This window comes from Ostreococcus lucimarinus, chromosome 3, assembly GCF_000092065.1.
Source record: "Ostreococcus lucimarinus CCE9901 chromosome 3, complete sequence".
In the NCBI taxonomy this organism is placed as follows: Eukaryota; Viridiplantae; Chlorophyta; class Mamiellophyceae; order Mamiellales; family Bathycoccaceae; genus Ostreococcus; species Ostreococcus sp. 'lucimarinus'.
In genome coordinates this window covers 743,893-771,300 of record NC_009357.1, presented here as the reverse complement: position 1 = coordinate 771,300, position 27,408 = coordinate 743,893, and the positions used below count along the sequence as shown (strand labels likewise).

The 27,408-nt window shown below is 60.1% G+C and overlaps 18 protein-coding genes across 18 annotated transcripts; 12 read left to right on the top strand and 6 right to left on the bottom strand.

Annotated features, from left to right (window-relative positions):
• Positions 1-161: 161 nt before the first annotated feature.
• On the top strand, positions 162-770 carry OSTLU_86822 (predicted protein; the record flags this gene model as incomplete). Its single annotated transcript, XM_001417015.1, has 1 exon — positions 162-770. A coding segment is annotated over one exon (609 nt), but the record flags the coding sequence as incomplete, so codon positions are not given.
• A 55-nt stretch (positions 771-825) lies between these two features.
• Positions 826-3,636, bottom strand: OSTLU_34459 (predicted protein; the record flags this gene model as incomplete). Its single annotated transcript, XM_001416718.1, has 1 exon — positions 826-3,636. One exon carries the CDS (start codon positions 3,634-3,636, stop codon positions 826-828), a length of 2,811 nt encoding a protein of 936 aa, XP_001416755.1.
• Positions 3,637-5,351: 1,715 nt separating this feature from the next.
• On the top strand, positions 5,352-6,086 carry OSTLU_33810 (predicted protein; the record flags this gene model as incomplete). Its single annotated transcript, XM_001417014.1, has 1 exon — positions 5,352-6,086. One exon carries the CDS (start codon positions 5,352-5,354, stop codon positions 6,084-6,086), a length of 735 nt encoding a protein of 244 aa, XP_001417051.1.
• A 155-nt stretch (positions 6,087-6,241) lies between these two features.
• Positions 6,242-6,478, top strand: OSTLU_30797 (predicted protein; the record flags this gene model as incomplete). Its single annotated transcript, XM_001417013.1, has 1 exon — positions 6,242-6,478. One exon carries the CDS (start codon positions 6,242-6,244, stop codon positions 6,476-6,478), a length of 237 nt encoding a protein of 78 aa, XP_001417050.1.
• Positions 6,479-7,132: 654 nt separating this feature from the next.
• Positions 7,133-7,546, top strand: OSTLU_8067 (predicted protein; the record flags this gene model as incomplete). The annotated part of the gene is made up of 1 exon (XM_001417012.1): positions 7,133-7,546. A coding segment is annotated over one exon (414 nt), but the record flags the coding sequence as incomplete, so codon positions are not given.
• Positions 7,547-8,851: 1,305 nt separating this feature from the next.
• OSTLU_34404 (predicted protein) lies at positions 8,852-9,331 on the top strand (the record flags this gene model as incomplete). Its single annotated transcript, XM_001417011.1, has 1 exon — positions 8,852-9,331. The coding sequence occupies one exon, from the start codon at positions 8,852-8,854 to the stop codon at positions 9,329-9,331; it is 480 nt and encodes a 159-aa protein (XP_001417048.1).
• Positions 9,332-9,374: 43 nt separating this feature from the next.
• On the bottom strand, positions 9,375-10,193 carry OSTLU_33884 (predicted protein; the record flags this gene model as incomplete). The annotated part of the gene is made up of 1 exon (XM_001416717.1): positions 9,375-10,193. The coding sequence occupies one exon, from the start codon at positions 10,191-10,193 to the stop codon at positions 9,375-9,377; it is 819 nt and encodes a 272-aa protein (XP_001416754.1).
• Positions 10,194-10,892: 699 nt separating this feature from the next.
• OSTLU_34411 (MPT family transporter: inner membrane translocase (import) Tim50) lies at positions 10,893-11,606 on the top strand (the record flags this gene model as incomplete). Its single annotated transcript, XM_001417010.1, has 1 exon — positions 10,893-11,606. One exon carries the CDS (start codon positions 10,893-10,895, stop codon positions 11,604-11,606), a length of 714 nt encoding a protein of 237 aa, XP_001417047.1.
• A 677-nt stretch (positions 11,607-12,283) lies between these two features.
• metH (B12 dependent methionine synthase) lies at positions 12,284-16,162 on the top strand. Its single transcript, XM_001417009.1, has one exon. The coding sequence runs from the start codon at positions 12,329-12,331 to the stop codon at positions 16,085-16,087; it is 3,759 nt and encodes a 1,252-aa protein (XP_001417046.1). The 5' UTR covers positions 12,284-12,328; the 3' UTR covers positions 16,088-16,162.
• Positions 16,163-16,181: 19 nt separating this feature from the next.
• On the bottom strand, positions 16,182-16,661 carry OSTLU_86816 (predicted protein; the record flags this gene model as incomplete). Its single annotated transcript, XM_001416716.1, has 1 exon — positions 16,182-16,661. A coding segment is annotated over one exon (480 nt), but the record flags the coding sequence as incomplete, so codon positions are not given.
• Positions 16,662-16,943: 282 nt separating this feature from the next.
• On the bottom strand, positions 16,944-17,582 carry OSTLU_92497 (predicted protein; the record flags this gene model as incomplete). The annotated part of the gene is made up of 1 exon (XM_001416715.1): positions 16,944-17,582. A coding segment is annotated over one exon (639 nt), but the record flags the coding sequence as incomplete, so codon positions are not given.
• A 132-nt stretch (positions 17,583-17,714) lies between these two features.
• Positions 17,715-18,206, bottom strand: OSTLU_33951 (predicted protein; the record flags this gene model as incomplete). Its single annotated transcript, XM_001416714.1, has 1 exon — positions 17,715-18,206. One exon carries the CDS (start codon positions 18,204-18,206, stop codon positions 17,715-17,717), a length of 492 nt encoding a protein of 163 aa, XP_001416751.1.
• A 1,075-nt stretch (positions 18,207-19,281) lies between these two features.
• Positions 19,282-20,271, bottom strand: OSTLU_34494 (predicted protein; the record flags this gene model as incomplete). Its single annotated transcript, XM_001416713.1, has 1 exon — positions 19,282-20,271. One exon carries the CDS (start codon positions 20,269-20,271, stop codon positions 19,282-19,284), a length of 990 nt encoding a protein of 329 aa, XP_001416750.1.
• Positions 20,272-20,360: 89 nt separating this feature from the next.
• OSTLU_14756 (predicted protein) lies at positions 20,361-21,344 on the top strand (the record flags this gene model as incomplete). The annotated part of the gene is made up of 1 exon (XM_001417008.1): positions 20,361-21,344. One exon carries the CDS (start codon positions 20,361-20,363, stop codon positions 21,342-21,344), a length of 984 nt encoding a protein of 327 aa, XP_001417045.1.
• Positions 21,345-21,563: 219 nt separating this feature from the next.
• Positions 21,564-21,992, top strand: OSTLU_92495 (predicted protein; the record flags this gene model as incomplete). Its single annotated transcript, XM_001417007.1, has 1 exon — positions 21,564-21,992. A coding segment is annotated over one exon (429 nt), but the record flags the coding sequence as incomplete, so codon positions are not given.
• Positions 21,993-22,068: 76 nt separating this feature from the next.
• Positions 22,069-23,853, top strand: OSTLU_30787 (predicted protein; the record flags this gene model as incomplete). The annotated part of the gene is made up of 1 exon (XM_001417006.1): positions 22,069-23,853. The coding sequence occupies one exon, from the start codon at positions 22,069-22,071 to the stop codon at positions 23,851-23,853; it is 1,785 nt and encodes a 594-aa protein (XP_001417043.1).
• Positions 23,854-24,188: 335 nt separating this feature from the next.
• On the top strand, positions 24,189-26,377 carry OSTLU_49128 (predicted protein; the record flags this gene model as incomplete). The annotated part of the gene is made up of 1 exon (XM_001417005.1): positions 24,189-26,377. The coding sequence occupies one exon, from the start codon at positions 24,189-24,191 to the stop codon at positions 26,355-26,357; it is 2,169 nt and encodes a 722-aa protein (XP_001417042.1). The 3' UTR covers positions 26,358-26,377.
• Positions 26,378-26,415: 38 nt separating this feature from the next.
• On the top strand, positions 26,416-27,354 carry OSTLU_86812 (predicted protein; the record flags this gene model as incomplete). Its single annotated transcript, XM_001417004.1, has 1 exon — positions 26,416-27,354. One exon carries the CDS (start codon positions 26,416-26,418, stop codon positions 27,352-27,354), a length of 939 nt encoding a protein of 312 aa, XP_001417041.1.
• Between the last annotated feature and the right edge of the window lie 54 nt (positions 27,355-27,408).

Genomic DNA, 27,408 nt, shown 5'->3' with positions numbered 1-27,408 from the left:
GTCGGAATTAGTGTGTCGGAATTAGTGACGTGTGGATAACATCCACACGTCACTAAATGTCCGCCGCTCGCGGCGCGCGCGCGCCGCGTGCGTGCGCGACGCGCGACGCGAGACGACGAACGAATCGTCGCGACGCTCTGCGCGGCGTCGCGGCGGCGATCGTGGCGACGTGCGCGCGCGCGGAGCGAGCGAACGCATCGGTGGCGAGCGAAAAGATCAAGCGCGGCGCGAGGGAGTTTATCAGAGGCGACGTCAGAGGCGCGATCGACGCGTTCGACGACGCCATCGCGAGCGATGAGAGGTTTAGCGCGTACATGTGGCAGCGCGGGCTGGCGCTGTACTACGCGGGGGCGTACGAGGAGGCGGCGAAGCAGTTTCGACTGGACGTGGCGCAGAACCCGAACGATACGGAGGAGAGCGTGTGGTGCTTCGCCTCGGAGGCGATGGATCCGGAGAAAGGGATCGCGTACGCGAGAGAAAATATGTTGATCACCGGTCGGGATTCGAGACCGGTGATGTCGAGCGTTTTCGCGCTGTTCGCGGAGGGATCGGAAGAGGCGGCGACGCGCCTGCGCGAAGCCGGACGCTCGAACGCGAGCGATGAGTTTTATAGCGCGTTATATTTGGGGTTATTTTATGAGATTAATGGTGACGAGGAGCGCGCTCGACGAGAGATCGAGCGCGCGAATCGCACGGCGTACGCTCGATTGAGCGGGGATTACATGACGGATGTGGCTCGCGTGCACGCGAAGACGAGAAGTTGGTCATAGGGACTAGATTACTATGTATAGTGTGTTGTATCAATTCAATCAATGTGTTTGTCTGCTAATTTGGTTTTGTGGACATCTTCGCGATCTTCTCCGAATCGAGAAGCTCGAGAATCGTGAGCACGAGAGGGTTGGAAAGTTCGCCGACGTCCTTGCCGACGTTTTCAATTTTTTGCGCCAGCACGCGGTCAAGCTGGTTTCGGATCTCTTTGAGCAAAACTCCTACTTTTGCTGGAGCTTGGAACGTCGCCCAGCGATCGATACTTATCGTTCCTTGCGTGTGTTGCACTTCGATTTTCCCCCCGAACAATAGAAGTTGATAAGGCGTCACCGCCGTGCAATCGCGCACGAAGATTGCCGTCGTCTGCACGCGCTCGTGGTACACCAGCCACTTGGTGATAAACTTCTTCGCCTCGAAGTTGATGCTCGATGGATGAATTTGGATTTTTTCCGTCCGCCCGTTCTCGGCGAGGAAAGACAGACGGGGTGGGGCATCTGGACGAGAACCGGGGTCGACTTTGATGAGGTTTGGATACAACCCAGCCACGAGAACCGACTTTAACAGTCGTTTATTCTCCGAGTTTCGATTCGCTCGAATCCAATCTACGTCGGTTTCCAAGACATTACCGCGCTGGCGACCGCGATACCGTCCACCACCTTTCTTCTTCGACGACGATCCCAGGAAACCTGATTCATTCAGAAGTTGTGTAAATTGGTTCCGCAGATCTGCGATGCCCTCGAGTGCTCTCCACGAGAGAAAGTTTTCGCGGGTGAACGCGAACTCAGACGATCGTCCTTGCTTCTTCGCATCTTGCCAGCCATTATAGGCATTCAGAATCGTGAGATGATCCGATTGATCTTCGGCGAAGAGCTTTTTGGCGAGATCTGCTTCGTCGCGTTTGTCGAGCGGCGCCACAAACGGCGAACGACCGCTCAAGACGGCAGCAATCGTGAGCACGGGATCCAGGCACCCAAGCATGGAGCCGTAGAGGAGCATCTTACCCACGCGAACATCCACGGGTAACGTAGCCAAGTGTTGACCGAGTGGGGTCAGGCATTCACGCTCATCCAAAGCACCAAGGCGTTTGAGAGACGCCACCGCCGCCTCCACAGACTCAACCTTCGGAGGCTCCAACGCCTTGCCGAGAAATCCGGCGATGCCCCCAGCCATGCGTTGTAGCTGAATCTGCAAGCACAAGCCTTCTAGAGGCACGCGTCTGATTTCAGGAAGCGTGTGTTCAGCGAAGACCGTATCGTGCACGTGACGCGTGTACATTCGGAAGCATCGGCCGGCTTGCACGCGTCCCGCGCGACCGCGACGCTGTCGAGCGCTCGCACGAGACACCCACTGCTCGAGAAGCAGCTGCATTCGAGTGTTTGGATCGTAGCCGTTTTCTTTGCACTTGCCACTGTCGACTACGTACACGACATCGTCGATCGTGATCGACGTCTCTGCGATATTTGTTGCGATGACTATCTTACGCACGCTGTCTGGGGCGTGATCGAATACGATGCTCTGCTCGGCCGTGCTCAGCGTGCTGTGCAAAGCAATCAGGTATTTTCCTCCAGACGTTGCCGCGTTGATCGTAGGATTCGCCCCACACGCCTCGTAAAGCTTCGTGATCTCCGCCAAACCGGGCATAAATACCAGTATTGCGCCTTCGTCCATCGACTCGCAAATGTGCGAGATTAAAAGCGTCATCAACTCGTAATTGATCAAACCCTGTTCGAGGTTTCGGAGAGCGCGAACGACGTTGTCACCGTAGCCCTTGTCCCGCAACGTAATGTTGAACGAGTCTTCATCCGGTATGTCGCCATCCTTACTTGACACCGGTCGACTAGAGGCGTCAAAGTTGTCCCTGCGTCGCGGCGCCTTTTTAAAATACTCCGTCCCTGGGTTTGGTTGATACTCGGTCACTTGTAAGATGTCCTCGAGATAATGCTCGTTCACCGGATAAGTGAACCCAGGGATTTTGCTCACCGCAGAAACGCCCTTGAAATAGTCTTCAAACGCGAGCGCATTCAACGTGGCTGACATCAGCACCACTTTGAGTGTCGGTCGATGCGGCAAAATATCGCGCAACAAGACGAGTAAGAAATCAGAATCGAGCGAGCGCTCGTGGACTTCGTCGACTATCACGTGACTCGTACCGCTCAGTAAAGGGTCTTCGGTTAAACGACGCAGTAACACGCCCGTGGTGCAAAACAAAATTCGCGTGCTCGAGCTCATCGAGCCTTCAAGACGGATTTTATAGCCCACTGTTTTGCCAATTTGTTCACCTCGCTCACTCGCCACGCGACTCGCCACGCTCGTGGCGCTGATTCGACGCGGCTGTGTGCAAATCATGTTTGTCATCGCTCCACGTCCTTGCCAGATAGCGTTATCAAGAATGAACTGCGGCAGCTGTGTAGTCTTACCACAACCCGTTTCGCCGGCGACGATGAGCACTTGGTTGCGCTCGACGGCGTCGATGAGTTCTTGTTGCTTTGCCCACGCCGGAAGACGTTGACGCTGTTTAAGTATCGGAGAGTCCTTCTTATCGTTCCAGAATTTGGTCAACTCCGTTTTCAGTCGCTCGCTTTCGGCGATCACGCGCGGGTCGTTCGCGCGCTTCTCTTCCTCCTTTAAGATTGCCTCGGCGAGTTTCTTCGTCTTCGCTTCGGCAATCGTCTGTGCCTCCGCCTCTGTCTGCGCCTCGACTCGCGCTCTCGTCTTCTCGGCTTCGGCTGCAAGTTCGCGTCGACGCTCGAGTTCTCTCTTGCGCTCTTCTTTGGTCTGCGTTGGTGGAGCCAGAATGCCTCCTTTTGGTGCTGGAATCGCCTTCGCGCCTGTAACTTTCTTCTTCGCTGGCTCGAGCGCGGGCGCCATCGCGCGTTCGCGCGCTTCCTCTATCGCCTCCAAAGGACCGCTCCCTTGAAGCCACTCTATGATGTCGTCGATCATGGGCTGTCCTACAAGGGACGCAGCGTGTCGCATCATCGCCACCGAGACTGCGATCGATCGTTCCGTGTCTAGCGTGGGATGAGAAAACGACAAGCGTGGAAGCTCGAATGGGTACAGCGGCGCGTCCTTGAAACTCACGTAAAAGTCCGCGGCATACTGCTTGGCGGCACCCAAAGCTACGATACCCGCGATCTCCACAGCCATAGATGCCGTGCCCGACGCCGGGTTATACCCTCGTTGCTTGTAAAGATCGCGAGGGAGTTCGCTCAACTCATCGTACTGTGCGTTGCGCAACACTTCGCGAATGTCGTCCTCGCTCGCGGAATCCGCTCCTGTGTCCGCAAACGCCTCCATCGCCTCCGCGAGCGCCTCCTCGCGACTCGGTCCGAGTGCGGCGCACAGATCGTCGAGTGCGCGGCTGACATCGCCCTTTGCTCCTCGCATGGCTGTCCGAGCGGCGTCGACGGTGAAACCGGCGCGAACAAAAGCCTCAATCGCGCCCTCGGCGTCGTCCTTCGCCGCGGCTTCGTCACCACCTTTACCTTTCGTCTTTCCTTTCACCTCCGGTCGTAACGCAGCTGGAAGTTCATTTTTATCGGCATTCAATATCAACCAATCCATCGCCCGCGCGATCGCTCGTCGTTTCTGTTCATTAAATCCTTCGCACGCGTCTCGCTCGACATCCGCCGCTCGCCGCGTCGCCGCGAGCGCGCGTTCAATCAATCCCTCACTAAACCCCTTCTTCCCGATCGCCTGCGCCGCCTTCCGCAGTACATCTTCCCTATCGACGTCGTGCCTGACATCCACGCTCGAGCTCGATCCGACGCGCGGCATCGCGTTCGTCGACACGTCCAGCCGCCGCAGCGTCTCCGTCACCATCGCCGCGCAATTCGCGCTCATCACCACCTCCTCCACCCCTCGCCCCTCCGCCCCCGGCCTCGTCCCTGAGCCCTTTCCGGTCGTCTTGGACTGCAGAAATTCCGGCTTGTTCGCCCGCTCCGCCGCCTCCGCGCGGCTTCCGCGCTTCGCAGCCTTTTCCTTTTCCTTTTTCAGCTTCGCCTTGTCCATGGCGTTTTGTCCCGCCTGGTGCCCGCCGCCGCCCGTGCGGCGGCCGCCGCCGCGATTCGGACCCATGCCGCCGCGGCGCGCGCGCGCGAGGGCGCCGCGACGCGCGCGCGCGGTGATGTGCGCGGACGAGCGAGCGCTCGCCGTGGGACAACCGGGCGAACGCGACCGACGGCAGTGCGACGCGCGCGATGGACGCGGCGTGGCGCGCCGTGCGCGACAGCTTCACCGGATGCGCCGGGTACTCCGCGCGCGCGCTGGACGGGGAATCGAGCGACGGCGCGACGCGCGAGGGCGATGAAAACGACGCGCTGGGACGCAATCGATCGGTCGACTTGAGCGGACGCACGTACGTCATCACGGGCGTACCGACGACGGCGATCGCGGTGGAGTGCGCGAAAAGATTGACGCGCGCGGGAGCGCGCGTGGTGTGCGCGTGCGCGGACGTCAAGGCGGGAGAGGGAGCCTTCGAGCGCGAACCGGAGACGACGGAGTCGACGACGCGAGACGAAGAAGGCGACGCAGACGGTGCGAAGGCGACGACGCGCGAGTCGCCGAATGAGGGAGAAGTGGTGATGTTGTACTGCGATCTGGAAAAGTTGGAGACGATCGAAAGCTTCGTGAAGGCGTTTTGCGCCAAGGCGTGGGCGTTAGATGGGATATTAAACGCCGAGACGGCGACGATGGTAGAGTTTGGACTCACGAGCGATGGCATCGAGCGACAGTTTGCGGTGAATCATCTCGCACATTTCAAATTGACCGCGCTGTTGATGGATGAGCTCGTGCGCACGGCGGCGGCGTCGGGGCGAGAAGGACGCGTGGTGAACCTCAGCTCAAATTTGCACCACTTCACCTATCGAGTGCGACAGGGGACGATTAAACCTAGCAGAGGGATCGATTTCGTGAACTTAAACAGTGAGATGGGATACACGCCGATAAACTCTTACGGACAGAGTAAACTCGCCAATCTCTTGCATGCGTGGACGTTGTCGGAGAGATTGGCAAAGAATGGTTCGCCCGTTCGATGCGTCGCGGCGACCCCGGGCATGACGGAGCTCGAGCTCGAGCGATCTCTCGCGTTCCCGGGCGGCTCATTTCTTTCGGGTTTATTGAAATCTACGGTGACTTCGTCGCTCGAAGACGCCGTCGTGACGCCGCTGTATTGCCTCACCGCCCCCAAGCTTCCGCCGGGCACGTTCTTTTCCAAATGTCTCCCGGTGAAATCGAGCCTTCCCAGCCGCGACCCACGCTTGGCGTCCAAGCTTTGGGAATTCTCAGAAGAAATGGCGTTTGCCACCGAGCGAGCCTAGCCAGATCAGCAGCACACACTCAGGCATTGTAACAAAACGTAAGCGCCGCCCGCGCCTAGGGTACCCCGCCGACGCGTCCTGGTTCGCCACAATCCAGCCCGCGACCCGCCTTCGGGCGCGGGCTCGATCGTCGCCTCCGATGTCGTCCACCGTCGATGTGCGTCTTTCCTTCGCCTCGAACGCGCCTCGAACGCGCGTCTCGTCTCGTTTTCCCGGTGTATCTATATAGCCGCTCGACAAATGGCGGTCGTACTCATGATCCGGGATACATCAAACAGCTCGTCGGCTTGCGACGAGCGCGCGGTTTAGACCACGCCGTGCGCTCTACTTTTTGCCACGAACACCTCGGGTCGATCGAACGCGACGCGGAGACGCGAGTGGGACGAGACTGACGCGGAGCTCGCGAACGCAGACGGCGGACGAAGCGACGACGGAAGAGAAGCCTCACGGACGAGCACCGCGGTGGATATGGCTCGTGATTGCGTTCGCGACGATCGGCACATCGTTCGCGGGGGTTTTGTTGCGGAATGAGGTCGTAGTCGACGACGCAGACCCAGAAACCGCGCAGCGTAGTCCGATAGCCATAGCGATGTAGTCTGTACCATTTAGCCGCTCGACTCGACTGTAACTGTCCCGGCGCGACGACGCCACACGACGCCATGTCGCGCGCGCGCGCGGAGGCGCGCGCGCCGGCGACGAAGGTCGCACCGTTGAGGCCGTTCCTCATCACCCGCGCTTCGCTCGTCGCCGCGATCGCGCTCGTCATCGGTGCGCTGCGCGCGCTCGACGCGCCCGCTGTCCCAGAGCTCGAACTCGAACGCGCGTGCGCGCGCGCGCGAGGCCGCCGTCGCGCTCAGGAAGACGCGTGCGTCGTCGGTGGTGCTCATCATCTCCATCTCGTGGGCGTGTTCGACGGGCACGACGGCGGTGCGGCGTCGAGGTCGACAACGCTGGCGGCGGCGGAGATTTTCAAAGACGCGCTCGGCGACGGCGCGACCGCGGCGGCGTCACGCGCCGTCGCGAAAGCGCTGGAGACGACGATCGCGAAATTGGACGAATTTTGGGCGCGGTCGAGCTCGAGCGGTGGGGCGACGGTGGTGCTCGCGGCGAGCGGAGAGGATGGATTCGCGGTGGCGCATGCGGGCGATAGCGCGGCGTACGCGTGCTTTGCGGATTCGTCAGGACGCGCCAAGGCGCGACGTTTGACACAAGATCATGGATTAGATAACGAAAACGAAAGAAAACGATTAGATGCGCTAGGAGTGAAGATAGTGCGCGCGCGTGGGAAACTGCGCGTGGGGGGAGAACTTCTTGTCACTCGCGCACTCGGCGGCGCGAGGCATAAAGCGTTTGGCGTGGTGGCCACGCCGGAGATCATGCGCAGGCGATGGAAAAGGGACGAAATGGGATTGATATTAACAAGCGATGGAACGACCGACGCTCTACGCGCGGACGATGCGTGCGCGTTCGTGTTCGATGGGAAACACGACTGCGAACGCGCCGAAAACGTTCCCGTCATCGCGCTCGGAGGCGACGCCGGGTCCGACACAGCAAATGAAGCTGCTGAGAGCTGGGATGCGATAGAGTTTAGCGAAGCAAGTACACGCGGCATGCGAAGTGGAATCGAGCGCGCACTCAAATGTGCGCTTAGCCTTGGGGCCTCCGATAACGTCGCGCTCGGGGCGCTATCCTCGGGTCGGCCAATTCAAAGCGTCGCGCACGGGGCGCTTCAACACACTCCTTCCGACCTGGTCGCTGAAATCCCCCGAGTGGGTGCGCGTATTTCAGCTTATGAAATCACGGAAATGATCGCATGGTCATCCGGTCCTCACTCACCCGCAGAGATCCCGTTCCGGTACGACGATTACTACGAAGAACTTCCGATGGCTGACATCGGAAAGACGTTTGAGCAAAGTGCTATCGAAGGCGCGCTCGCAGCGTTAGCGTTAGCACCTGGAACGAGCGAAAAAGGGAGTGTCTCAAATGCCATCACTTCTTACGTCGATATCGTCGATGCGAGTGGTGATAATTTCGAGGAAGATGCGTTCGCCGCCGGCGAGCGCCCGTTCGCTCGAGGTCATTTCGGAGAGGTGTGGCGTGGCAAGTTGTCGCGGGAGACGGAGCACGAATGGGATTGTAAACCCGCTCCTGACACAATATCAGATGCGTTTGCATCGTCCAGGGTAATTTTGAAGCGTATTCTGTTGCATCAGGGCTCGGATTTACGATTGAGCGCAGAGCGCGAGGTGTACTTCGGAAGGCTGCTCTGCGGCTCGTCACCCCACTTGGCGAGATTTGTACACACCTTTGAGAGAACGCCATCGAGTGGAAGCGAACAATGGCTTGTCTTCAAAGACGAAGGCGAGTCCCTCGAACGTCTCATTTACGCCCCCGAAGCCGTTGGTGGATCGCAAGGTTTGCAACTTGTCACGCAAAGCGAATGGTGGCGAGACATGCGCCTTCAACGCAAAGGTCGTCGAACGCTGAAGACAATTTTGAGGCACGTGTTCGCCGCCGTGGATGTTAGTCACGCCAAATTTGGCATTGTACACAGAGACATTAAGCCTGCGAACGTATTCGTCAAACTTGACGGCGACTTCGTCGAGGCTCGGCTCGGGGATTTCGGAAGTGCCGTGGACGCTCGTAGTCGCTCGGAACTTTACGGAGCCTCCGGCCCGTCCATGGCGCAAGAAACTTCGGAATATAGTCCTCCAGAAGTTCTCTTCGGTGATGATCGTGGGGTGGAGCGAACGTCAAAATACGACATGTGGTCGCTCGGCGTGATGATGGCGGAAGTTTTAGCGCTTGGCTCGCCCAAGGCGTTTTCTCAAATCTCGCGCAAGACGACCCGATTGGCGCTCGAGCGAGAATTGCGCGGCGTGCATCCAAAAGCTCGCGCGGTCGCTTACCGACTGCGCGCGATGCTCGAACTATGCATAGTGCCTCCAAACACACAAGTCGCACCTTTACTGACGTGGGATTGCACGGAGACGGCGTTGATGGAGGTTTTCAAGGAGCGCGATCCCCTCTCCGTCGGCTTTGAATCTGTTTGGACTCTGCGCCTGCTTCGCAAGTTGCTCTCCTGGGATCCGAGCGAGCGTCCGACGGCGGGTCGAGCGCTCGAGCACGCATTTTTCCGTGATTCCGAGAACGCGGGCGGTTGGATGTGCGTCGGCGACGCGAACGAGCGTCAGTACGAATGGAAATCGGACTGCGCGGCGGCGTGCGTGGGAACGTGCGCGTAGATTTAGGCTTTTAGGCTAGATGTTGAAGTTGGAATTCTCAATTCTACGATTGCGTGGCTTTCAAGAAGACGACCGTGATGTACTTTGATCGATATCTGTGCGTCGTTCCGAGCACCTGCACTCCGCTCTCCGACTTTGTCCCGTCGCAATACGTGTGATTGAGCACCACGTGTTGCGGTCGCGGGAGCAAATTCGGCGCGTCGGGCACCATGGGCATGTTCAACAGAGTCATGTGCAACTGCGGTGGTAGCGGTGGCGGTTCCTTTGCAAAGTCGTCCGAGTTAAACGGTGCGCAATCGTAGCTCGCCGGTGGCGACGCCGGCGCCGTAAACGCATCCAAGCTATCCAAAATTTCTGGCACGTATTCCTGCACCTCCAACACGTTGTTCACGTTGCCAATCTCGTCGTACATCGCCGGTTGATCCGGCGCGTATTTCCACTGTCCATCCACTATAAACTTGTACTGATACACCCCCGGTCGCAGCGACATCACGATCGCAAACTCCCTGTTCCCGCTCCGATGCAGCGTCTGCCGAGACTGCCAGTTATCAAAGCTCCCCTCCACCTCCACGCTGTTCCCGCCTTGGGTCCAATTTATCGCCACCGGCACCAGCGCCGGTTCCGTCGTCGCCCACGCCGGGTAATTCACCCCTCCACCCTCCCCGCCGGGTATCGGCACCGTGGGCGTTTGCGGTCTGTTCGCGCGCGCGTTCGTCAGTCGTGTCCTCGTCGCCGCGCGTCGCCGCGCCGCGCCCTCGCGCTCGGGACTCTCTTCCCCGCGCGCCCCGCGCGCGTTTCCCTCCCTCGTTCGCCGTCGCGATCGCGCGCGCACCCGTACGAAAGCGCATCCGCGCCCTCCCATCCCCCGTGCCCTCGCTCGCCGCTCTCGCTCGCCGCGCCGCGCGCGCTCTCGCTGCCGTTGCTCCGACTCGCGTCCCGCCCTCGCCCGTCCCTGCTTCGTCTCGCGCGCGTCTCCGGCGCCGACGCGCCGTCCGAGGCGTTTCGCGCCTTATTCTGCGCGTTCCCCATGCTCGACGAGCGACGCGAGAGACGCGCGCGAGCGCGAGCGCGCGTATTTGTGCGGAATTCACGATTGGGATCGACGATCGACTCGCGCATTCGTCACAAAAACGCGCGCGCGCGACGCGACGCGAGACCGGCGGCGATGCGACGCGTCGCCGATCGACTCGCGCGATGCGCGCGCGGCGTCGCGAGCGGGCCGAGCGGACGCGAGCGCGCGATCGGGCGCGGGAGCTCGCCGAACGCGACGGCGAATCCTTGGCGCGGAGGAACGAAACGACGCTGGTTCGGCGATGCGCGCGAAGAAGCGGCGAAAGCGCCGACGACGGCGAGTAAGATATCCGATGGACTCGGAACCGCGGCGCTCGTGGTCGGAGCGGGCGTGGGGTGCGTGGTGGGGGGGTCGATGTACGCGAGCACGACGGAGGAACTGGCGAAACGCGTCGAGGCGGGCGAACACGTGCCGACGACGATGCGCGGGACGCCGCTCGAGGGCGCGTACGGAGGATTGGTCGAACAAGTGTTGAAGTTTCGTCAGTGGATGGACGATCAGTCGCATAATTATCTCGATCCGATCAGCGATAAGTTGCTGCCCGATCACCCGGCGCAAGCCGAGTACATTCCGCACACGCTGGTGTTAGACTTAGATGATACGCTGATAAACTCCAATTGGAAGCGCGAGCGCGGGTGGAGGGTTTTCAAGAGACCCGGAGTGGACGCGTTCCTGAAGCACATGTCGCAGTTTTACGAGATGGTGATTTTCACGGATCAGTTGATGACGTACGGCGACCCGATCATCGAACGCTTGGACCCGACGAGATACGTCACTCATCGTTTGTATCGGGAATCAGCGCAGTACAAGAACGGAGAGTACATCAGAGATTTAAGCAAGCTCAATCGGGACATGGGGCAGATTTTGTACATTAGCAGCAAACCGAGAAGCGCCGAGCTTCACGCCGCCAACGTCATTCCCATCAAACCGTGGACGTACGAAGACGGCTCCAAAGACACCGCCCTGCTGGACTTGATGCCATTCCTCGAGTCCATCGTCCGCTTAAACGTCCAAGACGTTCGAATCGTGCTCGAATCCTACAAGAAGGAGATGGAAACCACGGGAAAAGACATTCCTCAGATTTTCCGCGAGCGTCAATTCGCGTTTCAGCGCAAGCGTCGCGACAAGCTCAAGAGTTCGCCCAAAATCACTCGCGGCTACGACGTCGGTCGTCCCTCGCAATCCACCAAGGCGACGACGTGACGCGCCAAATCGTTAGTTTTTGTCACACCGATCCACGCTTCGCGTCCTCAATCGCCCTCGTCCCTCGCGCGTCTCGCGGGAGAAACGTCATTCGGGGACTGCCGACGAGTCCTGACTCGTCGAATTCGATTTTCCGCAGGCGCAGGCGCTATCCACTCGAAGCGACTCCTCGAGCGACGGCGGCCGCGCGCGCGTCGCCCTCAGACGCCCTCGCGCGCGTCACACGCACGCGCGCGTCGCGTCCGCGGCACGAAGGAATTCTCTTCGCGCGAACGCTCGCGCGAAGACCTCCCGAGCGGCGTCGCGCGCGCGCCGTGAGTCGCGAAACCATGGCGTCGCCGCTCGCCCGCGTGATGACGGCCATCGACGGTCCGGCGCTGAGACTCGCCTACGCGCGATGGTACAACGCGTCTCGTCGGAGCGGTAAGCGAGGGGCGATTATCATCTTAGCGACCTGGCCCATAGCCGCGCTGTTCGCCGCGTTGTTCGTCGTGTTGACGCCGATCTTGGCGCCGATCGGCATCATCGCCGCGTTCGCCCTGGAACTGAGCGGGGCGGAGGCGATGGAGGAGCACGAGGTGAAGCGGTTCGGGGACGCGCCGGGGTACTACGACTTGTACCCGAAGGTGAAACCGAAGACAAACAGAGCGAAGGTGCCGAAGTACGCGAAGTGGGTGGATTCGTTGAAGAAGTCGGCGGCGTTCGACGTCATCGAGGGTATCATGCAAAAGCGCGTGATGGTGATCGACGGCGCGATGGGAACGGCGGTGCAAAAGTACAAGCTGAGCGAGGATGACTTCCGTGGTGATCGTTACAAGAATCATACGCATGACTTGAAGGGGAACAACGACATCTTGGTGCTGACGAAGCCGGAGGTTATCTCTGAAATCCACGAGGCGTATCTCGCCGCGGGCGCCGACATCATCGAGACGAACACGTTCTCTTCGACGATGATCGCGCAGGCGGACTACGAGCTCGACAAGAAGGAAGAAGTGCGCGACATGAACTTGGCCGCTGCTCGCTTGGCGAAGGCGGCGTGCGTGAAGTTTACGGAGCAAAATCCGGCCAAGCCGCGCTTTGCCGCCGGCGCCATTGGTCCGACGAACAGAACACTCTCGGTGTCTCCATCCGTCGAGAACCCGGCGTTCCGCGCGTGTACGTTCGACGAGATTGTTGACGCGTACTACGAGCAGATTGAGGCACTCGTCGAGGGTGGTGTGGACTTGATTTTGGTTGAAACGATCTTTGACACGCTCAACGCCAAGGCGGCGATTTTCGCCATTGAGAAGTTCTTTGAGGCTTACGGTACGCGTCTTCCGTTGTTCATCTCCGGCACCATCGTCGACAACTCCGGTCGTACCTTGTCTGGCCAAACGAACGAGGCGTTCTGGAACTCCGTCAGCCACGCCAAGCCGATGGCTGTTGGCTTGAACTGCGCTCTCGGCGCCAAGGACATGGTCCCGTACATTGAGAACTTGAGCAAGTGCGCCGACTGCTGGGTGTTCGCGTACCCTAACGCCGGTTTGCCGAACGCCATGGGTGGTTACGATCAAAAGGGTGCTGAAATGGCCGAAGACTGCCGCGTCTTCCTCGAGAAGGGGTTGTTGAATGGCATCGGTGGCTGCTGCGGCACCACGGATGACCACATCGGCGCTCTCGCCCAGATGGTGGCACCGTACACGCCGCGCAAGAAGCACGATGTGCCAGAAATTATGCGCATCTCCGGTCTCGAGCCGTTCAACTATGTGCCGAACGAAAATGACTACCGCAAGACGTTCATCAACCTCGGTGAACGGTGCAACGTTGCGGGCTCGTCCATCTTCAAGAAGGCCATCGTCGATGGTAACTTTGAGAAGGCTCTCGCCATCGCGCTCAAGCAAGTCGAGCACGGTGCGCACGTCATTGACATCAACATGGACGACGGCTTGATCGACGGCGAAACTGCCATGTCTCGCTTTGTGAACTTGCTCGTTTCCGAGCCGGACGCCTCCAAGGTTCCTTTCATGATTGACTCTTCCAAGTTCCACGTCGTCGAGGCTGGCTTGAAGTGCAGCCAAGGCAAGTGCATCATGAACTCTATCTCCCTCAAGGGTGGTGAGGAAGAGTTCTTGCATCACGCGAAGATCGTGAAGCGTCACGGCGCCGCCGTCGTCGTGATGGCGTTCGACGAGGAAGGGCAAGCGGCGACTGAAGCTGAGAAGGTGCGCATTTGCTGCCGCGCTTACAAGCTCTTGGTCGAACAGCTTGGCTTCAACCCGCAAGACATCATCTTTGACCCGAACATTCTTACGATCGGCACGGGCATGGAAGAACACAACAACTACGGCGTTGACTTCATCAACGCTACTCGCGAGATCAAGCGTCTCTGCCCTGGTTGCAAAATCAGCGGAGGCGTGTCCAACTTGGCCTTCTCCTTCCGCGGCAACGAGCCCGTGCGCCGCGCGTTCCACAGCGCCTTCTTGTACCACGCCTGCAAGGCCGGTATGGACATGGGTATCGTGAACGCCGCGCAAGTCGAAGAGGATGTGTACGAGAAGATGGACAAGGAGTTGTTGGAATACGTCGAAGACGTGCTCTTGAACAGATGCACCAACGCCACTGAGCGCATGCTCGAATTTGCGGCGACGCTTGACCCGAAGTCCACTCCTTGCAACCTTCGCAAGAAGGGTGCCGCTGGCGGTGGTGCCGTGAAGGCTGCTGGGTCGGGTAAGGAATGGCGTAACCAGCCGTGCGAAAAGCGACTCGAATATGCCCTCATCAAGGGGATTGACGAGTTCTGCATCGCTGACACGGAAGAGTGCCGCGTGGGCGACAAGTACAAGTCTTGCCTGGAAGTCATCGAAGGTCCACTGATGGACGGCATGAATGTGGTTGGTGATCTCTTTGGCGCCGGTAAGATGTTTTTGCCGCAAGTTATTAAATCTGCCCGTGTGATGAAGAAGGCTGTCGGCCACCTTATCCCTTTCATGGATGCGGAAAAGGCTCTCACCGGCAGCACTGAAGCCAGTACCGCCGGTACCTTTTTGATCGCCACGGTGAAGGGTGACGTGCACGACATCGGTAAGAACATTGTTGCCGTCGTTTTAGGGTGCAATAACTTCAAGGTTATTGACATTGGCGTGATGTGTCCCTGTGAAAAGATTTTAGATGCGGTGAGAGAGAGCAAGGCTGACATTTTGGGTCTTTCGGGCTTGATCACACCGTCATTGGATGAGATGGTGACCGTCGCAAAGGAGATGGAAAAGGCAGGTATGAGAATCCCGCTTCTCATCGGCGGTGCGACGACGTCTAAGATGCACACTGCGGTGAAGCTGACGCCAAACTACTCCGGCGGTGTGATTCACGTTCTCGATGCCTCGCGTGCGGTGCCAGTGGCTCAGACCTTGTTGGACAAGAGGAAGCACGCTGACTTCATGGACGACATCAATGAAACGTACGCTGAGATGCGTGACGAATTTTACGCTGGTTTAGAGGATCGTAAATACCTTACCCTCCAAAAGGCGAGAGCAACTGTGAAACCGGTGGACTTCACCGCCGCGCCGAATGTCCCTGTCACTCCCAAGTTCTGCGGAGCCAAGGCGATGGAGGTGTCGATCGACGATGTGCTTCCGTACATTGACTGGAATCCGTTCTTCCAGGTGTGGCAGCTGCGTGGTCGCTACCCGAACCGTGGCTACCCGAAGATTTTCAACGATGAAACTGTCGGCCCCGAGGCGAAGAAGCTCTTCGACGAGGCCAACGCGATGATCACAAAAATCAAGCAAAACAAGAGACTTACTCTCAAGGGTATTTATGGTTTCTACCCGGCCAACTCCGTTGGCGATGACATCGTCGTTTACACAGATGAAAGCCGGACAACGACGCACCACACTTTCTACACGCTCCGCCAGCAAGCCGAAAAAGACACCGACGAGCCGTACATGGCGCTCAGTGACTTCATCGCCCCGAAGGATAGCGGTGTGAAGGATTACCTCGGTATGTTCGTGTGCTCTGCTGGATTTGGTCTCGATGAGCTTACGGCCGAGTTCAAGGCTGCGAACGACGATTACTCCTACATCATGGCGGAAGCCTTGGCTGATCGCCTCGCTGAAGCGTTCGCGGAGTTGCTCCACGAGCGCGTCCGTAAGGATGACTGGGGTTACGCCAAGGATGAGTCTTTCAACTGCGAAGACTTACTCAAGGTGAAATATCAAGGCATTCGTCCAGCGCCGGGTTATCCGTCCCAGCCAGATCACACGGAAAAGGCGACAATGTGGGACTTGATGAAGGTCAAGGAAGAAATTGGCGTCGAACTTACCGAGACGTTCGCCATGCTTCCCTCGGCCTCGGTCTCTGGCTTGTACTTCGCAGGCGCGTGCTCTGAATATTTCAACGTCGGTAAGCTTACGTCTGACCAAGTTGAAGAATACGCGGGCCGCAAAAAGATGGAGCTCTCTGAAGTGCAACGCTGGTTGGGACCGAACTTGAGTTATGAACCTTAGACACGATCGAAGAAATCGCGACCCTTAGACCCACCATCGAACGAGTTGCCACGCATTGTAAACATTTTTCATTTATCAACTCTACGTTCGCTATCTATCTAAACCTTCTCGACGTCTGGATGAAATCGCTCAATCGAACCGGAGTGAGGATGTTCAAACTCCCGTCTGAAGCGGTGCTTTTCCGTACTTCGGCGCTCTCCAACTCGCCCGTAGCGCGGTATCTGTGTTCGTAGAAACACGAAGTTCCAAACGGACACGTGCCGTCGCCGCCGTCGAAATGTTTGCACGGTATTTTGCCCATCCGTTCTCGGTACGAGTCGATCATCTGTGTCTTTTCTTCGTCGTTTCTCGGCCACGACGTCGTCGGCGTAATGAAGTGAGAAGTCGTCCTACAAATCGGGCACATGCGCGCTTGTTCGTTGCTCGAAGCGCTCGCTTCGGCCCCTCGCTGCGTTCCTCCCTGACGCCATCCGCGAATGCAATTCAGGCAAAAGCAGTGCTCGCACGCGTTCAACAGCCCGAATCGTCGATCCGCGAAGCGAGGTTTCTCGACGACGACTTCCAAACACACCACGCACTCTAAATTTTGCGAAGCCTCGAGTCGCGCGACTTCCGCGTCCTCCGCTTCCGCGTCCTCATCCGCGCTTTCGTCGACGCCGTCGTCGACGAACGAGTCCTCCCGACCGATGCCCTGCGAGGAATGAAAACGCGCAAGCCGTCAGACTCATGCATAATCGTTAGCGCTTGCGTGAATCAAATTACAATCGTCGGAATTCAGTCGCGGCGAATACTTCGTCGCGCGTAGTGTACATCCTCCTCGTCATCGCTCCCTCTTCCTCGTCGACGCCCATCGTCCTCAACGCACCAAATCTTCCTGCGTTTGTAGGTACCGCTGTCCCTCTCCCTCGAGCGACACCCAATTCCCGCCCTCGTCGAAGAACCCCCACGCGTCGTCGCCCGCCCCGCTCGGCCCCTCGCTCGTCAGTCCCAACAGCTCGTCCTCGTCCGGCAACTGCGCCGCCAAAAACTCCCTCGCGCCCTCGCCCTCGTCGTCGAACGACACCCAATTCCCGTGTTCGTCCACGTATCCCCAATCTTCGTCCTCCTCTTCGCCGTGTTCGTATTCGGCGCCGTTCGCGTTCGCGTTCCCCCGCGTCCCTCCCGGCGCGAACGCCGTCGCGCTCGCCGACATCCCGCGTCCCGCCCCGGTGGCGAGCGTCACGCGACTGAACGCCCTCGCGACGTCGCTCGCGCCGGCGTCGCTCGCGCCGTGCGCGTACTTGCATCGATCGCCGAACGTGCACCCACCGGGGGCGTCGACGAATTTGCATCGCTCGCGCGTCTCCGTCGACGCGCGCGCGCTCGCGCTCGCGCTCGCGTCGGCGTCGTGCGAGAATCGACACGACGCGCCGTTCCGGCACGCGCCGGCGAGGTAAAACTTGCACGCCGTCGCGGACATGGCGCGCGATGTGACGCGCGCGGTGACGTCGAACACGGCCTCGGCACCGTGGCGTGAAGCATACTGTTTACCCATACAGCATTCGTCGTGAGTCGTGAACGGTGGATACGAGGGACTCGGCGCGGCGGCGGCGGCGACGAGGGACCGAGCGCGACGAGGGCTGGGAGACTACGCGGGGTACACGGAGTTGTAGTGTACCTCGGCCCAGAAGGAGATCCAACACACGCGCGCGCTGCGCGCCGTCTTGGGGGTGATCTCGACGAGAAAGTTGTCCCGGTAGCTGGATATGACGCACATGCGAACGCCGTAGGCGTCGGCGGCGGCTTGAAGGGTGATGTGATCGCCCCACGCGGTGTCCTTGGCCATGGATTCGACGTACGCGTCGAAATCTTCGGGAACGTAGGGAGCGTAGTCTTCGGAGGCGCGGCGGAGTTGATCGACGACGACGGCGCGACACTCGGCGTGACGCTCTTGGTCGCGAAAGAGTTGATCGGCGACGGCGCGGAATTGGCAGTTCCCGTCGCCGCGGACGACTTTCTCGCGCAGGTTGTACAGCTTTAGACGGGTGTCTAAGCGCGTGTGGTCCGTGGCCGCCTCGTCCGTGGTGGGAATCTGGACGATGACTTTGGGTTGGAAATCCACGCTCGCCGCGTTGCGCATCAGGCTCTGCGAAAACGCCGCGGAGTCCCCATCCCCGAGCGCTGGAGGCGGCGGTGGCGGCGGAGGTAACAGCGAGTGGGCGTGTCTCGCTGCGTTTTCTTGTCGCGTCCCCACGCTCGGTGCGGGCGCGGTGGTACTCTTTTCGACGACGGCTCCGCTCGGGTTCGCCGCCGCCGTTCGAGCCGCCGTCGCCGTGTCCGTGGCACTCGGTAGACGCCCGTCGAACATCGAGTGCTTCGTCAGCGTCTCTCCGCTCGCTTTAGGTACCGTCGTGTTCCTGTTCGTGTCCCCATCCCCCCCGGTCGCGCCCTTTGTGGACGACGACGACGCGCCGGCGGCGGCTCCGACCGCCGCCGACTTCGCCCCGCGCCGCGGTGCCGATCGTCTCCACGCCTCCGCCTCCGCATCGATCACCGGTTTCAATGACTCCATCTCCGCTAACGCCTCCTCCGTCCTCGTTTTCTCCCGTTTCACCCGCTCGGCGTACTTTACGTCGTCCCAGTCGCCGTGCTCCGCCATCGTATCCAACACCACCGACGCGTACGCGTACAACAGCCTGTACAGCTGCGGCAAGTTTCCTTCGCTCCTATAAATCTTTGCCTGCGCGATCGCGACGAGCGCACATCGCATCGCGAGCCGTCAGTCTCGCGGCGCCGTCGTTCCGCGCGTCGCGAGCGCGCGTCGCTCGCGTTCGGTCAACCGACGCCGCGTCCCAATCCAATCGAGCGTCCCCTTTTCCCGTCGTCGCCGTCGTCGCTCGCGCTTCGCGCGCGCGCGCTCGAGAGTTCTACCGTCGGCGCGCGTCGCGAGCGCGTCGCGAGCGCGCGCGCACCTGTAGATGCACGTGTTCGGCGGTTCTGAAGTAGACGTCCAGCGACACGCGCGGGTCGACTTTTTGGCGTCGCACGCGCGCGCGAATCTCGCTCGCCGTCATCGGCGCCGACGTCGACGACGACGACGACGTGGACGCCGTCGACATCGTCGCTCGCGGCGAAAGCGCGCGCGGGCGCGCGGGGAGGCTAGGAATGAAGCGTTGAATTACAGCGCGTCCCGCTCGCGCGCTCGGGACGTCGGTTCATCGAGCCGGCGCCCTCAACACGAACACGGCGTCGTCCAGGACGTACGCGTCGAAGAGGTGATCGCCCTCGGATATGTACGGCACCCGGGCGAGCCTGATGAGCTCGAATCCCGCGGGAGCGATTAAATTTTCCCACAGCGCCTCGACGCCCGCCTCCCACGATCCCGAGCTCGGCGCGTCGACGGTTTCGCTGGGTTTCGTTCGCGTCCCGTCCGCGCCCTCGACGAATGGACGGAACGGAACGACGATGGCTAATATCAAAACCCCGGTCCCGGGTTTCAACGCGCGCTTTAACTGCGACATGAGCGTCACCGGAGCGTCGATTCGATCGCACAGGTTCAACGCCGCGACGACGTCGAACCCGTCCTCGTCCAAATCCTCCCCCAGCCGCCGCACGTCCCCCACGACGTCCTCGATCGTGTCGCTCTCGAGCACGACATCAAATCCACGCTCTCTCAATCGCTTCGCCATCCCTCGCGAGCTCTCCGTCGCGCACGTCTTTTCAAAATTCTTCGCCAGCGTCTCCGTCACCTCGCCGCACCCCGCGCCGACGTCCAAAAACCATCTCAACCTTCCCTCTCCCTCCCCGACCGCCCCCGCGCTCGTCAGCAGCGCCCTCGCCTGTTTCGTCGAGAACACGTGCATCGCCCCTCGCCCCAGCGTCGCGTTCGCCTCCGTGAGCGACATCGTCTTCCTCAGCTCGTCGCACGCCCGCGCCAGCCCCCGGTGCGCCGCGTCGCCGCGCTCGCGCCCTCGCAGCAAGAACCCGTTCGTCTCCTCGTCCCGCTCGAGCGCGTCGAACGCGTCTCGCAGCGTCTCGCTCGCGAATCGTCGCGCGTCGGCGCCGTATTCGAGCGCGCGCGGCGCGAAGACGGCGTCGCAGTGCGCGCATCGCACGCGCAGGTCCTCGAGCGCGTCCGCGGTCGCGCGCGGTCGCGCGCGCGCGCGGTCCGAGCGCGCGTCCGCGCGCGCGCGCTCGACGGACATGGCGACGCGCGCGCGCGGTCCGAGCGCGGCGCGCATGCGCGCGCGGGTCTGCGGCCGCGAAATCGTCACATCGCGACGCATCGCGCGGCATGCCGCGCGGCGCGCGACGCGCGGCGACGCCGACGCGCGCGACGCTCGTCGTCCTCGTCGTCGCGGTCGCGCTCGCGGCGCGCGCGAGCGACGGCGCGCTCGTGCGCGCGCGAACGGCGCGCGCGAAGAGCGCGCGGGCGAACGATCGAGGCGACGCGTTCGAGACGACGTACGACGCGCGCGCGATGGACGACGGCGTCGTCGCGGTCGTCGGCGCGCGCGACGGCGATCGGACGCGCGATCGAGGGGTCGGCGCGCGCGCGAGGACGTCGGCGGCGATCGGGACGCGCGACGAGGACGAGGAGGACGACGAGGCCGAGCTCGCGCTCGTTCGACGAGGACGGTTCGGCGACGATGGGGACGCGCGAAGGGACGCGCTGCGACGGGTGCGCGGCGAGGGCGATGGGAAGCGTCGCGGGACGTTCGCGCCGAACGCGCGGGTGAGGGCGGACGCGGTGCGGCGGGCGATCGAGGAGAGCGACGGGGCGCGGCGCGTCTTCGCGTCGGTCGAGTGCGAGGATGAGCTGGCGAGCGTCGATGGGATGGAGACGATCGTGTACGCGCGTGATCCGTTGCGCGCGTACTTGGACGCGCGCGAGGGCGCCGCGGGAGGGAGGCTGCGAGCGGTGGTGGCGACGTGCGGGGACGACGCGCGAGGCGCGGGCGAGGCGTTCGCGAACGATTTGGAGACGGTCGAGCGCGAGGGTATCGCCGCCGTAGGCGTGTTTTATGAATCAGCCGGTGCGAGCGCGCTCGAGTGCGGTGAGGTCGAGGACGGCGCCACGGGGCGCGCGCTGCTGGCGCTGGAGCAATCGGAGGCGCCCGAGTGCGGCGCGCTGTGCGAGACGCAGGCGCAGCTCGTGATGGGGGTGATCATCTTCTGGGGCCTTCTCATCACTTTGATGTACGGCTGGGGATTGATGACTGATTTGGACACCCCGCAGTACTGGGCGACGCCCGATGAGCACGATAAGCAGGACTAGGGAACATGATTTGTAACAAAACAAAGACGCGATTGTTGACGACGTCGCGAGCCAAGAATAGAATATCAACCTCAGTGCACGCCGCGATGTCGACCCAGTACGACACGTTAGACACGATCGAGGTCGATGAACGGAGTGCTGCGCCGACCAAGGTGCTCAGCACGTACGGTGGCTTGGAGTCGAGCAGGAAAAATTTCTTCTGTCACGTGAGTTTGCCATGTGTTTCTTCACCGCAGCCGACGCGAGCTCACACCAACTTTGCAGGCTGTCTTAGTCGGTGCGACGTTATTTTTAGGCACGAGCTTATGTTTGGCGTATCTCTACGTCCCTGCGCTGAGCTTGATCACCGATTATAAGATTGACCGGGGCGATAAGTGCTGGGTAACCAGCACCACCAGATGCGAGAATAATCTCAAGGCGAGCATTTATTTCTGGAACATCACCAACCCGAGTCAAGTTCTCGCCGGTACTCATCCCCCGGCACTCGTGGAAGTGGGTCCGTACGTTATTTCGAACACTGTGAACAAGCGTCAGAATATTACTTTTTCGAACGACGACACGGAAGTATCCTTTGTGTCGACGCTCTATGCGGACATGGACGCTGCAAACTTTTGCGACGGATGCTCAATGAACGACGAGGTATACTAACTAGAGCGCTTCATTTAGTTTCATAACTTCTCACTCTTCATCATAGATCGTGTCTTTCAACTTGGCGTACATCGGCATGGTGAAGACGGCAGGGAGCGAAGCGAACATCCTGTACACCGCAATCCCGCAAACGCTCTCGGGGTTGGTCGGCGGTATCACTCAGCTTTTTGGCGCCATGGCGAACGACCCAACGCTCGGGGCGGCGTTTCCTAACCTCGTCGCGGCGGCTCTTGGAGGGCCTACCGCTTTACAGGCGCTTGCAGTTGAACAAATCTTCACAGCGAGCCCTCTTGGGGGACTATCGGTGACCCAACTCGCTGCCTTGGGCGTGCCGGCGGCGTTTCTAACCGGCTTCCCGTCTGTTCCTGAATACGCATCTTGGGCCGCCACTCAGGCTTCTCAGCCCGTTTCTGTCGTCGCGATAAGCTCGCCGACGTCGAGTGCGCTGTATCAGGCCGTTGTCGGCGATTCCACGGGCATGACAGCCGTGGGTATGCTGACTATGGACACGACGACATTGGCGGCGACGTTTACGATCTCGGCGCTTCACGCGCAGCTTTGGAAAGGATACCTGACTCATATCTCGTCGACCTACGGAGCGAACGCGTTTCAAGCGTCTCTTGGACCCGCTCTTGGCCCACAATCTAGCGGAATGTTGATCAAACGCACCGTTCGAGAGTGGATTTTTGGATACGAGGATCCCGTCGTCTCCGCGCAGTATGCGGCAAACGATCCTAGAAGACTCATTCGATCGGTGACAAAGATTCGCAACGCGACGACGATCGACGACGATCACGTGCCGTGGAGTGTGAATGATACTTCTACGTGGGCTTATGTCTACGGATCTACGCCCTATCGCATCGCAACCGGCGTGAACTCGCCCGAGAACGCGACGAATGTGTTGCGCCGTTCTGACGGCGCCGCGGGACCAATCACGTACCCTCACACGTCGCATGTCGAGAACGTCGTAGGCAAAACAATTGCTTCTGGACAATATCACGCTATTAAGATCCACGGAAGTTCAGTTGATGTCGTTGCCTGGGCAGATTTTGGCATGGGATTAGATTTGAAACGCTCCCTCACGCTGCGACACCAGCAAGGCAAGACGGTCAAGAAGAATTCCAAGGTCTCTGTCGAAACGTACGCTATCGCGCACGAAGAGTTCTTGGCTTGTCCAGTAGATCAGACTGCGTGTGGGCGCAACACGGAATTTCACGGCACGTTCAACGTGAGCGGGTTCGAGCTCATCCCGAGTGTGTACACGCTTCCTCACGGTCATCGAGCCGACCCCCGAGTCTTCGGCGGGTACATCGATCCGACCTCTTCTTCATCTCCGTTCGCCCCGAACGCCACGATACATGATATCGAGATCATGATTTACGAGCGCAGCGGTAACACCGTGGGCATGCGAGTTCCGATCCAACAAAACTTCAAAATTGACCCGACGGATACTTTCTACACCACGCTCTGGTCCGGCGCCTCGAGCGGTGACGAAGCCCTCGTTCCAATCTCCTGGACCAGCCTCGAGTACGACATGGACGAGGCGTTTTACGATGAAATCAAGGAAACGATCGACTTCATCGAGATTCTTGTCGCAGTGTGGCGATACGTCTCCCCCATTGTGTCCCTCTGCCTGATACTCGTCTCCGGCGTCACGCTCTACGTGAGACGTGCCCTCGATCGCCGTCTCATCGACGGCGATCGATACGCCGTGGAAGCCGTTCAAAATAATTCTCGAGCGATGCAGTCTTTCTCCGACAAGAACCTCGTCTCGGCGCTGAAAAAGAAGAATTCCGAGTTGGACCCCAACCAGACCGACGCCGCGCCAGCTTCGGCGACCAAGGTCGCGTTCGCCGTGTGATTCCGTCCTCAGAGTTCATTCGCGATCGCCCCGTGACGAATCGTCGCCGTTTCAATTCAAATTATATCGCCGTTCGCGAGGCTGTTACCCTCATTCCGTCGCTCGCGGTTCCGTCGCTCCAGTCGCCAGTCGCGTCGCCGACGCCGTGACTGCGTAACTGTCGCCGTCCGTCGAAGCACCGCCACTCGACGACGTTCGACGCCTCGCGACGCGCAGACGACGACCGATCGCGAGTGTGACCGCCTTTCGCGCCTTCACACCGACGCGCGACCTCGAACGCGCCCGCGCGCGATCGGCGTCGACGATAATCCGTACCGAATCGGAAACCTGGAATTATGTCCCCGGTGACGACGAAAATCGACGACGGCGTGGCGGTGATCGAGCTGAATAACCCCCCGGTGAACGCGCTGGCGGTGCCGGTACTCGAGGGACTCGAGCGCGCGGTAAAGGACGCGCAGGCAAACTCGAACGTGCGCGCGATCGTCATCCACGGGGCGGGCGGAAAGTTTAGCGGCGGTTTCGACATTACGCAATTGAGAAAGTCGACCCAGGGGAAGCCGTCGAACGACGTGGGCGATTTTAACGCGATTCTGTGCCGATACGTGGAGGGTGGAAGTAAGCCGTGCGTGGCGGCGATCGAAAACTTGGCTCTAGGAGGGGGATTGGAGGTGGCGATGTCGTGCAACGCGCGCGTGGCGACGCCGAGGGCGCAGTTGGGGTTGCCTGAGCTTCAGTTGGGAGTGATTCCTGGGTTTGGTGGCACTCAACGCCTGCCGCGGTTGGTGGGCTTGGAGAAGTCCCTGGAGATGATGCTGAAGAGCAAGTCGATCAAGGCGGAGGAGGCGCTGAAACTTGGATTGGTTGACAAAATTGCGGACCCGTCAAGAATCGTCGCCGAGGCGTCGGCGTTGGCGAAGGCGATCGCGAGTGGCTCCGTGAAGCGGGAGCTTTCGATGTATCGTAAAGACAAACTACCAGATCCCAAGTCTACGGAGATGATTCTCAAGGAGGCGAGCAAGAAGGCCAAGCGAGTGCAGTCAGTGATGCCGCACGTGGCGCTTTGCGTCGATGCCATCTCGGTCGGACTCGCCCAAGGCCCTGAAGAGGGACTGAAGCGCGAGGCAGAAAACTTTAAAAAGGCTGTATCATCGCCTGCCGCGAAAGGTTTGGTTCACTTCTTCTTCGCTCAGCGCGCGACGAACGTAGTTCCGGGAATCACGGACGTCGGCCTTAAGCCTCGACCGATGAAGTCAGTCGGCGTCGTCGGAGGCGGTTTGATGGGGAGTGGAATCGCCACGGCGTGCTTGCTCGCTGGAATTCAAGTCGTGTTGAAAGAGATCAAGCAAGAGTTTTTGGACGCGGGCGTCGGTCGCATTCAATCAAACTTGACGAGCATGGTTCGTAAAGGCAGGATGACTGAAGACAAGGCGCGCCAGCTGATGTCGCTCGTCAAGCCTACACTCACAGATCAAGATTTCCGTCAGTGTGATATGGTCATCGAGGCTGTCATTGAAAACTTACCTCTCAAGCAAAAGATCTTCTGTGAGTTGGAGAGGATTTGCAAGCCTGATTGCATCTTGAGCACGAACACGAGTACCATCGACATTACAAAAATCGCCGCCAAAATGAAGAACCCAGAGCGCATCGTGGGTGCTCATTTCTTTTCACCTGCTCATGTCATGCAGCTGTTCGAAATTATTCGTACCGACGCGACTCCGGCGCAGATTTTGGTGGACACCTTGGGCTTGAGTAAACAAATTAAGAAGACGCCTGTCGTCGTGGGAAACTGCACCGGATTCGCCGTCAACCGTATCTTCTTTCCGTACACCATGAGCGCGACGGTGCTCGTGGATATTGGGTGCGATCCGTACGCCATCGATCGTGCGATAATGATGTTTGGAATGCCCATGGGTCCGTTCCGTTTGGGTGATTTGGTCGGTCACGATGTCGGCGTTCACGTCGGGCAGAACTTCATCGACGATTTCCCCGATCGAGTCTACCGCTCGCCCCTCATCCCATCGTTGCTCGCGAACAAAAGATTGGGCGAGAAGTCCGGTGCTGGATTTTACAAGTACGACAATAAGCGCCGGGCCACGCCTGATTCCGAGGGTGTCGAGATGCTCATCGCCGCGTCCCGAGCGCAGTCCAAACTTCCGCTCGACGGTTCGCCCATTCCGGCGGGCTTGAGTCCGCAAGAGATCGCTGAGATGATCTTTTTCCCGGTCGTCAACGAAGCGTGCAGAGTTCTTTCCGAAGGCATCGTCGTCAAGGCTGGCGATATCGACACCGCGGCAATCTTAGGCATGGGCTTCCCTGCCTTTCGAGGCGGCGTCGTCCACTGGGGCGACTCCGTCGGCCCCGCCGTGATCGCCGCCAAGCTCCGCGCTTGGTCCACCAAGTACGGCGGTCTGTACCAACCGTGTCCTTACTTAGAGAACTGCGCCATTCAGGGTCGCACCCTCGCTCAGGGTCCGTTGGACACCAAAATTAAATCTCGTCTTTAGAACCGAGCGACGCCGCCCTTTGCAATCGACCTCGCTCCCAAACACTCGTCGACGCGCGATGCCGTGGACCGCGCTCGACCTGGACCCCGTCGACGGCGGCCGCGTTCGCCTCCGCGCCGTCGTCGGCGGCGCTACGCCCGCGCGCGATCGCCCCGTCGTCGTCCTCGTCCACGGTTGGAGCGGGACGGCGGCGTACTGGTCGCCGGCGATGCGCGCGGCGCGCGACGACTTTCCCGCGACGATCGCGTTCGATCTTCGAGGGCACGGCGGGAGCGACCGTCCGGGACGCGGCCACACCGTCGCGCGGCTGGCGATGGACCTGCGGGAGGTCCTGGAGCAGGCGGCGGCGAGACTGTCGCCGAGCGGGTTCGTGCTCGTCGGCGCGTCGATGGGATGCGCGGTCGTTTGGTCGCTCTTACAGTTGTGCGGCGCGCGATGGCGCGTCGGAGGGGGGAGCGATGCGACCGAGGTGAGCGTCATCGGCGCGGTGCTCGTGGATCAGGCCCCGTTGCAGAATAGACGCCCGGATTGGGAGCTGGGGAGTTTGGGTTGTTACGACGCGGCGAGTTACGAGGCGTTGGCGGCGGCTGTGAGAAGAGATATGTCTACGTTCGCGGATGGTAACGCCGAGGCTTGCTTTCACGATCTCAGTGTCGTTGATCCCGACGTGCTCGCCATGGTGAAGAGCGAGACGCTCGAGTGCTGTCCCGAGGCGTTGTGCGAGCTGATGTACGACCACACGCACCAAGACTGGCGAAGCGAGTGTCGACACATGACCATCCCGGCGCTCGTCCTGGCGGGACGTGAAACCAAAATATTTCCCATAGATGGCATCAAAGCGGTGGCTGAGATGATTCCCGATTCGGAGTTGAAGATTTTCGAAAACTGTGGGCATTGGTTGTACCTCGAAGAACCGAAAAAGTTTGCCGACGAGGTTCATGATTTCGTGACGCGGTGCGATGATAAACAAAGGGCGGCGACGTCGGAGGGGTCGTGAGGAACGAGATTTTTCATTATCCGTGCCGGATGACAGAAAAGGGGTCCTGAACTA